This window comes from Hyposmocoma kahamanoa, unplaced genomic scaffold (assembly GCF_003589595.1).
Source record: "Hyposmocoma kahamanoa isolate Upper Pololo Valley unplaced genomic scaffold, ASM358959v1 99705, whole genome shotgun sequence".
Classification (NCBI taxonomy): Eukaryota; Metazoa; Arthropoda; class Insecta; order Lepidoptera; family Cosmopterigidae; genus Hyposmocoma; species Hyposmocoma kahamanoa.
This window is the reverse complement of record NW_020656003.1, coordinates 3,826-17,398: the sequence shown is the minus strand read 5'-3', so window position 1 is coordinate 17,398 and position 13,573 is coordinate 3,826. Positions and strand designations below refer to the sequence as shown.

The 13,573-nt window shown below is 38.0% G+C and overlaps 2 protein-coding genes across 2 annotated transcripts in view; one reads left to right on the top strand and one right to left on the bottom strand.

The window, feature by feature from the left end:
• LOC113239258 (DNA topoisomerase 3-beta-1) overlaps positions 1–8,867 on the top strand; it is a 15,696-nt gene extending 6,829 nt beyond the window's left edge. The window contains exons 11-15 of the mRNA XM_026476182.1: positions 408–519; positions 791–978; positions 1,573–1,725; positions 4,113–4,293; positions 8,371–8,867. Of these exons, the coding sequence (XP_026331967.1) occupies positions 408–519; positions 791–978; positions 1,573–1,725; positions 4,113–4,293; positions 8,371–8,502 (766 nt within the window). The 3' untranslated portion in view covers positions 8,503–8,867. The remainder of the gene's footprint in view (positions 1–407; positions 520–790; positions 979–1,572; positions 1,726–4,112; positions 4,294–8,370) is intronic.
• Positions 8,868–12,135: 3,268 nt separating this feature from the next.
• LOC113239257 (piggyBac transposable element-derived protein 4-like) lies at positions 12,136–13,227 on the bottom strand. The gene has a single exon (XM_026476181.1). The coding sequence runs from the start codon at positions 13,225–13,227 to the stop codon at positions 12,136–12,138; it is 1,092 nt and encodes a 363-aa protein (XP_026331966.1).
• Positions 13,228–13,573: the final 346 nt, after the last annotated feature.

The following is a 13,573-nucleotide window of genomic DNA, read 5'->3' as shown; positions in this document are numbered from 1 at the left end:
TTTCAGTACAAATCGGCAATTTCATACTTTAACCCCTATTATTATGATGTTTTCCTACTATGATATTCAATTATTTTTTGTGAAGTTACTCCACTGGTTTGTTTAATTGTTAATATCAAGCTCGAACACAAAGAAAATGTCCTTCGATCGGACAGGATTCGAACCTGTGACCGTTTTACTAATATCGGGCAACGGCAAAGTAAAGGTACCTCGTCGAGTGAATTTTTTTTTATAGATTCTCACAGGTGGCTTCACGGCAAAAAGCCGTTAAAAACCAAAAAACAAAGATCTGTAACAAACTTAATTCATGGGGTCTGCTGACTCGATTTGTAGCTGAGTTGGTAGAGCGGTTGCTTTTTTTTTGTGTTCAATTTATGTTTATTATATATAATCAAATTTTTCACCAGATCTATCGAGGCGATGGACCAACTGTTCGAAGTAAACTTTTCGTCATTGAAAGCGAGTGGAAAGGCACTGTCGCGATGCGGCAAATGCAGGCGTTACATGCGGTATATTCAGGTAAACAAGATTGTCTTTATTGATTTGTAATGTAAAGTTGTAAGAAAGAGAATAACATTGATTTTCAAAAATAATTAAAAACTGACAAAAGATTGCGAATTTGCACCATCTTGCGGATTTTTAAAGAATTAAGTCATTCCACTGGCGAAAAGGACACTTTAGTTTTAATATAAGGGTCCAAAAGCATGTAAAGGCTTTATAAGGCTTCGTAAGCTTTTAAACACAAATTGTGTTCAGTCTTGCTTTAATGTTTCTATTGTTTGCCTTGTAGGCTAAACCAGCTCGTCTTCATTGTTCCCACTGCGACGACACGTACGGTCTACCTCAGAATGGGACAGTCCGCATATATCGTGAACTCAAATGTCCATTGGACGATTTTGAACTGCTCTCCTGGTCATCCGGGAACAAAGGCAAGAGCTTCCCTCTTTGCCCTTATTGCTATAATCATCCACCGTTCAGGTACGTACTTATAAAAAATTGTACTAAAACATTAACATTTAGATTTTTAATGGTGGTCTTTCGGGGGACACAAAAGAGCGTTTTATTACTACAAATAGATCGGTATATAAACAAAAAATACGTGTCAAACTTCTTAATAAATAAATAAATAAACTTACTAAATTGCCTTCGTGGTCGAACGGTTACCATGCTAGACTGCCGCACAGAGGTCCCGAGAGAGGTTCGTTTTCAGGACGGGGAAATATTCGTACGGCCTACATTTATTTCTCTCGCGAGTTTGGGTGTAATTTGTGGTTGTCTATCTACGTATGTGTCCATGGCACCCGATACAGGGTTACCCTAGTACCGGGCTATGAGTGTGCGCTATATTTATATACTTTAATATTCATTGTAGAACTGTATTAACAGATTTATTAAAATGGATCTGAAAAAATGTTTACGATCCCTGACGGTTTTACAGTTGACAATTGTTTATTTTCATTGTTTGACCGCAAGCTCATCGCCGAGTAATAATAGCATTACTTTTATTACATTATTATTTGTAGGTGACTATTTGCAAATTTTCTGCTTATGACCATAAGCGTGGCTCTGCAGGGATATGAAGAAGGGGTTCGGGTGCAACTCGTGTACGCATCCTACGTGTCCCTACGGTGTGAACTCTACGGGCGTGTCGGGTTGCGTGGAATGTGATGCCGGCGTGCTAGTGCTCGACCCCGCCGCACCGCGGTGGAAGCTCGCCTGCAACCGGTAAGTGTACTATTTATTACCTATGTATACATCCTTAATTACTACGGTGGCTCAGTGACCCAAAGTAGATCTTGGCCTCCGACACCAGATTCTGCCACTCGTCCCGGTCCTGAGCCTGCTCCTTCCAGCCTCCTGTGTTCTGTGTAGTGTAAGTATTCTACACAGAAAGAAATTTAATTTCATAATTTTTTACTTCTATTGACCAACGTTTTTTATTGTATACGTCGGTATATCTGATGGAAGTTGCTCGAAAACATGGTAAAATTTTTAATTCGAATTGTTCCACTCTCCACCCTTTGGTCAGAAGAGACCTATCGTCGGGAATAGTGCAAATCCGCGTTTGTAGCATTGGTAAAAGGCGCGTATCTGCAGTAAAACAAATTTGACAGGAGAGGGATTTAAAATTATTACTTTGTTATTTCAATGGCTACAACTTTCATTTTTACACAGTAAGCATTAATTTATCTTGTCTATGGACTGATAACAATACATTTCCGTAAATCACGCTAATTTGCTTGCCACTATTACGCGGATTTGATTTGGCCACTAAATAACCGAATAAAATATAAATTACCGAAATGGAAACTCTTAATCCAATGCTAGTTACGCGTAATTGCACTATCACCGACTCTATGTCTAGCACTTTTATGTTATTTAGCGCATAGTTCTGGCCAGAGATGTAACTTAACTATTTACTACTTTGTTATAATTTATTGTTATAATTATTAATACAAAGATCGAACACTCCCATTTACTACTTGTTAACTGTTTAAATCAGGGTTTAAATCAAGTTAAGACCCATTAACGCCTAAAGTCGAAGGCAAAAACTATTTACAACTAAATATTTGTTGTACATCGAGTTTTGTTCAAATTCAATGATATTACAAAGTGTTCATTGCTTTCTGATCTAGACGATTCGATTTGCCTTTCCATTGAATGGATTCGCTTGAAAATCGCATTGAAATATATCGATATAAAAAATCGTTAAATCGTATGCACTAGAATCGATCTTCATAAAATTCGAATCGTAAGTGCGTCCTTAGTAGTGAGAATCCACAGGATTGCAAGGTACCCAACTTGCAATCCTGTCATTGTGTGGAGTTACCTCTTTTTCGTCTATAAAAGATTTTTTACATCGAAATTTGTAATAAGTATGGAATTATACCAATTTCCATATTCGCCGTTTATGCCCACGATTAAATGGGTTAAAACCCGGCTGTCGCGAATTACGCGATAATCAATTATTCAGTGAGTAAACGAACTTCACCCATTTTTTGGTATTGTGGTAACACTGCTTTGCCTTTGCTAACTTGGTACTTTGACACTATCGAGACGGTAGTAACGTCAACGGCAATGGTAGGAACGGAGTGCACTTCAGTTTGGTTAAAACTAGAGATATGGCTGTGTAAGTGAAAGTACCCTAAGAGACAAACGACTGGTAAGTTCCTCTATGTACTGTTTAACATTACTACATGCATAGACACGGTGGAAAGACACACAACTAAGTTAATTGCCGAGTTTAATATTGTAACGATACATGTTCTATGAGTATCAATTTGCCACGTGCTGTCTCGACCCGTAGTAGACTAGCCTCATTGACGCTTATGACTGTGGGTGCCTATCGTTGGCATCAATCGGGTCGGTAGTAGCTGGCATGTGCACCGCGATTACTAGCTATCGAAGCTTAAATTCTGTTGCTATTGAAGCTTAAAACTGCCTCCGTGGCCGAACGGTTACCATGCCGGACTGCCACGCTGAGGTCCTAGGTTCGATTCCCGGGCCGGGAGAAATATTTGTATGGCCTACATTTATTTCTCTCGTGAGTTTGGGTGTGATTTGTGGTTGTCTATGTGTGTGCCCATGGCACCCGCGACACAGGGTTTCTCTAGAGCGGGGCTATGTTGAGTGTGTGCGTTATTATGTTATTATTATTATTATTATGTTGAGCAGTGGTTGTACTAAAGGGGAGGTTTTCCCGCCCCAGTACTAAGGCGAGATATGCTGGGAGTTTATACGCGACATACGAGGCACACCTCTACGGTTCCTCGTCATAGCACAATGTAGTGTTATAAACATTTTTATCATGGTTCAGTGTCTTTCTACCCGCTTATATGTATGCCTATAAATTAAGTATCTTTTGTCGTCTCTCAATGAGGTGCCTAGGTATTACAGTCTGGTCTAAATGCAATAAACTACAAAGTGGCGACACCGGTACTTTAGGTAAAGGCCCGTTTAAAACTCGGAGGAGTTGATTGGATTCTCACCCACTGCCCATCTCTGGCCCTGGCACAATACGGCTTAAAATTGAACCTCAATCAACAAAATTCCCAATTAGAAAAAAGAGAGCGAGAGAGTGTTTTATTTTTAATTCCGTCTATATTGTTTAGATGTGACGTCATAATCAACATCTTCGAAGACGCGGCGCGCGTGTCGGTTTGCGAGCAGCAATGCAGTGCATGTGGTGCGCAATTAGTCACTGTCGAATACCGCGCTGAGAGAACTCGACTTCCTGCAGCTCTTACAGAGATGACGGCTTGTCTGTATTGTGAGCCCGCTTTTAGTGCCTTGGTGAGTAAGAACTTTGTGACATTGCTAAGTGTTGTGACATCACGCGATTTGGGCCTCATCATCATCATTATAATAGCCTGACTTCACCTACTGCTGGGTATAAGCCTCCCAAGTTTTTGTGCCACTTCCCACTGAATCTGGGCCTTAAGTCTGCTAATTTAAAATCATGTCTGTTGTGTGTCGATAGAGTGCCAATGGCAGAAATTTTGTATTTTTTTGTTCTGCTAAAACTGACTTGTCTGGAGCTGCCATTCAAAAAAGCCTTTGCACTTTTTTGGTATTTCTGCTTTTTAATGGCGTCGATCGTACGTTGATGACGTAGTCTACTAAATATATGGCATAAAGAATTAATGACAAAATTGCTGATTAAATGAGATAAAAATTAAGATATTCATATTTCCATGGTAGTTTTAGAAACGCAACATCGATCGTCAGTGATTGAATGAATGCCTTTGCACTGACATTCTATTTTGACTCAACCGCCGCCCGTTGCAACCGGATTTTAGCAGAATAGCAAATATTGTCGTTATTGCATACCAGTAGTTAAAAAAAATAGCAGATTGGGATCTTTTTTGTTCACGACTTTTTTTATACTACTAAGTGACGGGACGGACAAGTCGTGTGCCCGGTGGTAAGTGACACGCCTGTCCCTAACAGTTGCAGTGCCACTCGGAGCTTTTAATCACAAAGATTGAGGGACGCTGCCACTGCACCCGAAACCCTGAGACGTAAGTTGACAAGTCTCATGTGCTTTCCTACGACTTCGATAATGATGAGTGACTGATAGTGCTTATATAATAATTTTATTTCCACAAATTATAGAAGTAGAAATGAGACAAAACTTTCGAATTGTAAAAAAATATGACATTGTTGAATTTTATTGTGGAGCAGGGTTAGCAATTGGCTGTCTCTTACACCATACTCCGTCCAAGCTAACATAGCAATAGTAGTAACAATGTAGCTAACATTAGAATGACACATGTCGATCTCGCTGAACCAGTGATGGGACTAGATCAGTGAAATCGAGAATAGAGGTTAACTTTTTTCGACTGAACTGTGACTTATTTTAAATCAGTGTTATAATCATGGTAATGACTGAAATCAACTCATTTAATTAATAGTAAACTAACTAAACTTTAGAAATGTGTTAACTAAACGGCAGGTAGTTGACTACCTGGTATTTCAGGTTTTCATTTTTCCCACGTGCTATTTATAATCCTACCCATTATCTTTTGTACTTAACCGGTATATTTATTGAATCAGCTTTACAAATGAATTATGTACAGGGTCAAGAGCACGTCAAGCTTGATACTTAAGGTTTAAATCCAACTCTATGCCTCTTACGATAAGACCGGTCCAAAGTACAAAGCGTAAAGCTTGACGTGCTCTTGACTGTACCTACTGTCACTACGGGATAAAAGGTTAACATGTGTAAATTTACTATTGAATACTATCTACTTTATCTCGCGGGATGTCTTTAAGAATCATAATTCTGGATCAATCTAGATGGCAGACGACATTGCAGTGCTGCCAACTTAAAAAACCCAAACAATTGTTATTAAAAATACTCATGCACTCCACATAGATTTTATTGCTAGTTCGATTTTATGAAATTTTATTGTATTGTTAATTTTCAGTTTAATTTATATTAGTGTAACTGAGAATAGCTAAATAATTGTATGTTAATAACACTAGATACAAATCACTAAACATACAAAGTTTAGCCGAAAATAACACGAAGTAGCTCGAAATAACACGAGTAAATGAAAAACAATTAAAATAACAAACGTAACATTTTTAAAATTACCGCTACCCATTGCTCGACTGGATGAGTTAATCAACTTTATGTTTTCGATGTGTCCCACAGACATATATCTAGATAGACGCCGCAAGTAGAGCAATTTGCATGAAAACCAAGCGTGCCACATTTTTTGTACCCACTATGACGTCACAAGAGCTGTTTAATGATGGGAAACCTCCTTCCGCTCTAAATCGAACCGTTCAATCGGAATACGCGTATTCCATTCAATTAATCGATTCTAAATAGAATAATTTTTGTTCAAGTATTTGTTGATTATAAGTAGTCCTAAGTCGTAATATTAATATAGTAGAAAAATACTAGAATAAGATAAAATATTACTTGTATTTAAAAAATGTTGATTACTTAAAAAAATTAAGACTTTAATTTTTAATCGAATATTAAAATTATTGTCCTTCCAATAAAATTAGCTTATTATGTAACATCTTGTTGTAATAGAAGATTTTATCGATTAATTTAAATAATGAAAACGCACGTTAATATATGACCTTGCGACTGCCTTAATTAATTTTACTAGATGGTTTTCTGTTGGTAATTGATCAAATTGATGAATGGCAAGATGAATGAAAATGTTACTGCTGACAAAATATGGTGAAATCTTACTAATCAGAAGAGGTTTACTTAATGACGGCCTTGTGTGACATTTTTGTGATTTGTTTATTATTTCTCGGATTTCTAACTCTGCTACTCTGCATATTTGGATAGCATCTTAGGTGGGATAAACTAGATCATCTTCATCCTCGAAAGCAACGAACTCATACGTATGATCAACTCCAGGTTTTTGTAAAGACAGCACACTGTTACATTCTTTGCATTTTATATTTTTTGTATTACTCGTACTACATATCCGGCGATGTATGTAATTATTTGCTCACTATATTCGGACATTCGAGGCAACTTGCTGCAAAAATTATCGATATTACAGATACTACTGATATTATAGATACTATAAAAGTGAAAAAAAAAAACGAGGCGTTACTAACCTTTATAACAAAAAGTTATAGAATACTTTTATAATCTTGCTGAGGTAATAATAATTTTTGTCCCTTTGTTTTCAAAATTGATCAGAATCGAGAACACTGTTGCCTAACGTATATATCACGAAATGTCTAATTTGGCCAAAAAATGTACAAGCGGCCGTAACACAAAACTGAATGCATTATACAAAAGTTCGATATTCATGGCTTATTAACAAAGGATCACGAATATATCGCATCAAGTAAAAGCTGCAATGTGTTACAAATCATGGGGCATGCACTCGCTTGCATATTTGATTTCTCGAAATTCATACAAAATCAGAATAATTATTATTAAAATAAATTATGCATCTTCTGATTACAAAATCACTTGCCTTTGGAAGGAAACGCCCCTGTTTACTCGATTACCCACAGTTATGGTGCTTTTGCAGTTTATAATGGCACAATTATGCATTTTTCGCGTTTTCGACTGGTGTTTTTCTACGATAACGGTCGAGCGCGTGAGCACGCGAAGTACGTACACTTGCGGCGTCTATCTAGATATGTCTGTGACACATCACAGACATCATCACAGACATATCTACGGACACACATATGGGACACATGGGACACATGGGACATATGGGACACATCCCATCACTAATATTTCTTCCATGAGACGTAATTTCATCGTGACGGTTGTGAAAATAAATGTCAATAATATTGTTAGTGTAATTAATTCCAAAAGTGATTTTTCAATGATTTGTGAATTTTAATGATGTATGTTAATGACTGGTAACGTAAATATGTAAAATATTTAAACATTTATTATTGTTTTGTCGTGTTAAAAACAAAAAAAGGTAGGACGCTGCTACAAATTTTCGTCGTCCGAATTTTGCCCATCTGTCATTCTAATCAAACGAGATTGGACGGAGTATGGGTAAACCTGTACCTTGATACAATTATAGTCTGACCGTTTAGCCACGCGGTGTCCCTAACGATTTTGGTACTGTAGCGGGCTAGAGCCACAGCGAGTCTCTAACTCGTAGCTGTGTTTTCATCAACGCATGGACACCGCGTGGCTGTAGGAAGCATTGTCAATTGTTTTTTTCGAAATTCTTCCACGGACCGCTTCTGTTTGAAACAAGAATAATCTACGCGCGTCAGTTGGTTGAGTTTTTTTAATTTAATCCAAATAAGCCAAAACACATTGCAGCTGCCGTATCTGAGCGAAAGCAAATGTACTATGTTAACTAGTCAAGATGAAAGGACATCGGTCAAAGATGAGTGATTATCCGTCAGGTGGAGAAGCACCGTGCAGTAGCGTCGCGTGCGCCGGCGGGCCGAGGCCGCGGCGGCCGCGCGCGCGCTGCTAAGCACCGCAACAAGCAACCCAAGGACAAAATGGCGCAGCTGGCTGCTTATTTCGTCTAGTCTCTACTAATCTGCCAGTGTTCACTACTGATATTTATACGCTAATGAATCTGGTTGCTACTCGTTGCGGTTTCAAATCCGATGCGCCGTCAAATCAGTTTAGAAAATGTTTTTTTCTGTACTTGGTTCTGGTCTGGGTCTAGAACCAAAAGTGCCACCGAGTTTTGTGAGTTTGGTATACATAGTTTAGAAAGAACCCTAGATTGAGCCCTGGTACTTAGATTGTTTTACTAAATGAATTGTCTACTGGTAGATGTTTCTAAGTTTTATAAGAGATTTCATACACTTAGTATGAAAACCAATTTTTTTTATTCTCAATTCGCGAAAAATATGTCATTTGTACCATACTATATGCTCATTCAAATTCACTAGAATAAAATTACTCTAGTGAATTTGAATGGGCATACTGTGCAAAACAGTTCATTTTTTTTCTGCTCTTATACTTGTGGAATGTTTTTCCCGTAACTCCCAACTTTAACGTAAATGAAGAACATTCGCGAAAATAGATATTTTTTTGTCTTGCCTCTGGTAACCGACTTTGGCATTGCTAAAGTATTAGTTATCTCTATATTTATTTTATCTTTATCTCTCTCGCGTAACGCCAATTTTGAGAGTATATTGACAGTGTGGCGTTATTTTCGAAAGGTCTAGGGGAAGCTTGATATTAATACCTTAGCCAAACAGCTATCATTAAAAAAAATGTGTTTTTAATTATTTGATTTTGTTTTAGGCTCTAATCAAAATCATTATAAAGCATTTTGTGAAAGTCCTGTCTCTATAGAACTTTGATTTAGAAAGTTCCTGCATTTACATTTTTATATTTATGTTTACTAACTCAACCCACATTAGGTTTTAGATATGCGTAAATGTAGTAAGTTTTATCATTAAGATCATAATCTTGCATCCACTACTCCCGATTCTAATGTAACAAAATGTTACAGTTTATAATATTATTTTATCGAGTTCTTAGGTTTTCGCGATTGTTACACATAGGAAATGAAACTATTTTTCCGGATTTAAATCGTGTATATTTGTTTTTTCAAAAAACCGACGTTTCGGGCCCTTTACAGGTCCCATGGTCACGGTTGACTGAGGTGGTACAGTCTTCAACCAGTTATGTCTAATATTGATGCAAACCACCCTATTTTTTCACTATAGTTATTAATTAAATACCTTATTTTTAATTTTGCAAAGAAAACATTCCAAACGTCGGTTTCTTTGAAAAAACAAATATACGCGATTTAAATCCGGAAAAATAGTTTCATTTCCAATATTATTTTAATTCATTATTTCAATAGATGTATATTAATACCAAATTAATGTAAATATATAAAAAAAATATAAATGGACTTTTTTTATGATGATTATATTTCGTATCAACAGCGGTAAGTAATGTTATTTTGATTAACTATTTTGTAGTGCTATTTTACGCTCGGTTCTGTTTACTTACAATATTAATATAACATCGTTATTGTGGCTACTACAGTTATATTTGCTGCAATGTTATTGATTATTTTGTTTGTATTTTTGCTGCTTTTTTGTAAATTCTGAAACATGATTCATAGCATGTGCACCACTCTATTATTATTCCTTGTAAAGGTAAATTATTTCCTATAATTTAACACAAAGATGGAATTAAAGAGAGAAAAATTCCTAAAACCTTTCAGAACCCGAACTTGTGACCACGCGAAAATAGGGCGATCTGCCATTTGAGCTTAAGATTGAGCCAGCAGATCTTGCGAATTCCTCTATGTGTTTGTCATAGATCTTTGTACCCGGCTTTTTTCAGCTTTTTAACGCCGTAAACTGTAACGCCCTAAGGTAAATTATTTACCACCTTTACGATTACGAGAGTATTGCTTGACGGGAGGACCAGTGAGAGATTTGTTGAAGCTTTTTAAGATACACGGAGGATGTTTATGGTCCCTATATGTGGAGCTTTCAACCTCCATTACGTGGATCGGGGATGATTTCATCGCTCCCAAAATAACACGAAGACGTAAACTGTATATTGTCCCAATAACTAATAACTAATAACAGATTTATTACAGGGCTCTAATAAAAATGACGCGTAATCAAAATTACTCTTTGTTACAGCATTATACAACAATTCTTGAATGTAAGGATGGGCTCCCCACCATACACCACAAAGAGCTCTAAAGATATTCATACTCGAGTTCTTAGGTTTTCGCGATTGTTACACATAGGAAATGACACTATTTTTCTGGATTTAAATCGCGTATTTTTGTTTTTTCACAGAATCCGCCGTTTCGGGCCCTTTACAGGTCCCATGGCAACATCAGTCAACCGTGACCATGGGACCTATAAAGAACCTGAAACGTCGGTTTGTTTGAAAAAACAAATATACGCGATTTAAATCCGGAAAAATAGTTTCGTTTCCTAGATATTCATACTTTTATAATACTTATTATTAATATATATTAGTTGACGGATTCCGGTGGAGCTTGGAGAGTGTAGTGGGAAAATATGAGATTGAGAGGTTGAGGGAGAACACAGGGGCGCTGCAAAAGATCGAGATGTCATAGGGCGAGCGCTGTCAGCAAAAAATTTCCGAACAGTCCGGAATCGAAGGAATGTCTCTGAGTATGTGATGTTTTCAGTTGAATAACAACTTTAATCGATGTCTGTCTAGTCTGTTCCGGTCAAGAGAGATCCGTGGCCATATGGTGGCCACAACAAAATAAACACGTTGGTATAGGGAGGCACTACAAGAATCTCCAGTATGTGGTTGACTGCATTTGAAACATCTGAGATTTGATGTGCATTGAGCTTTCACATGCCCAAAACGGCAGCAATTGTTGCATTGAATAGTTGGTAGTGTATAGATTTCGTCAGGAAGGGATATGTGATAACAGAAAACTCTTTCAGGGAGCTCTTTGCCAAGGAAAGAGATCATCACTTCATTGTTGTTTGTTATGTATATGTCGTGGCCATATCGTAGATTTGCTCATTTCATGAAATGCTTTAGTATTTCAAGGGGGCGCCAAATTCCAAGAATATTTTTAAAAGTTCCATGGCTACTTCTGCAGCTTTCTTCGATTTTAGTGGTCTGAGGTGTAAAAATGTTGTTGCATGATCTTGATAATTCATCAGCCATTTAAATTCTCCATCCGGGGCAGACTGTAAATCGATCAAATCCACCTGTCCTCGTGTGTTAAAATCCTTGGACACTATCGGCTGAGTTACTATACCTTTCCTTAGTACTGCACGTTTCTTCTCACAAACAGAGCACAGATCAACAAATAGCTCAATAGGTTTCTTTGGAATATAAAGCCTATTTTTAACCCTACGTCAGTCGCAACCTTTTTGGACCTTGGTTCGGTCGCAATGTGGAAAATATGCACATAAATTCAAATTGGCATAGCTCCCTTTTCCTTTAAATATCTGCAACCCCACTCCACCCCAACCTTCACTAGGATTTAGACTAAGGGATAATAACTTAAATATTGAAAAAAAAAGTTTTTTAATCAACATAAACACAGTATGTATAACATAACCGTTTTTTTACTCTCCACCAAAGATCTTTCAGCATATAAAGTAAATGGTGGCCTTAACCTTAAAATTAAGCACTAAAAATCACTAAGTCTTTTCTTAGACATCCTATTACACAAATTAATCCTCAGAATCGCTGGATTGGGGGACCTCAGAAGAAGTTTGGACTACAACAAGTTTGCACTCTTCGCAGATCTGTTTAGAGTGTTTAGTACAGATGGCCTTCGAGCAACGCACACATCTCAACACAGTCATCCTCCTAAAACCCACCTCAAGTGTACAGGGTTCACATCTACGCCTCTTTAGAAGCGGGGCATCCGCATCAGCATCAGCAGCAGATGCTTTGTTGGGGTTAAACTTCCGGAGACGGATCTGGAGGCTGTTGGGAATTCCAAGCGTTTTCTGGCTCCTTCTCTGCAGCTCTGGGAGTGTAAGCTCATGGGCCAACTTTTTGAGGAATACCCTCCTACGCATTGGCTCAAGCTCATTGCCAAGATAGATGATGAGGGAGTTGATTCCGGCTACATTCATCATCGCGTAAAATATTACCATGGGCCAACGCTTGTTGTTTCGGGATACATCATAAGTTGAGCACATTTGATCTGCAGTATCCACTCCACCTTTTGTGGAGTTGTAGTATGTAATTATTTCAGGCTTGTTTGACTGTCCAGATGAGGGATCAAGGGCGTGGTCATTATGAAGTGTAGAAATGAGCATTACATTTTTTCGCTCTTTGGGAATGTATGAGACCAGAGTTTTCCCGTCACTGAACCCAAACATGCTGGAGTACTGCTTCCTTCCTATAACAGACACAAATGTTGGAGGCAACTGTCTCTTGTTCTTCCTTATAGTGCCAACATATGTTAGCTTTTCCTTTTTGAGCCAATCAACAAGCTCCAAGTCGGTAAACCAGTTGTCGGCTGTGATGTTTCGCCCAGATCCTCGTAACGGCTGAACCATTCGTTTCACCACATCAGGTGGTTTATTGCTTATTCTGAAAGGCCCTTCAGGCTGTAGGCCAGCATAAACTTCCAGGTTGTAGGTGTAGGTCATTTTTGAATCTACAAGAGCGAAAAGTTTGATCCCGTACTTGTTCGGTTTTGAAGGGATATACTGCCGGAAAGGGCAGCGTCCTCTGAAACCTGGCAGCATTTCGTCTATGGTGACGTTCTCTCCCAAGCAATAGCTCTTCTGACAATTCTCCACAAACATTTCAAATATTTCACGGATTGGACAGAGGCGGTTTCCTTTGAGTTCTGGTGTCACGATCGTCAAACCGAAGGCACCTGATCAAGGTTTTGAAGCGTCGGAGGCTCATGACGAGGCTAAATTTTTCAATGCCATCGTTTTCACGACCCCAGAGCTCTTCCAAGTTTTGACGATTTCCTTTGAAAGCCCCTGCAAGATACAATAAACCAAGAAACGCCTTGATTTCAATCAAATCAGTTTCCCTAATGTCCCTTGATCGAGAAAATTTATCTTTGACACTGTCGATATATTTATTGGTGTGTTTGACAAGCATTTCAAGTACGGAGTAACTAAACAAGTTACTCCAACA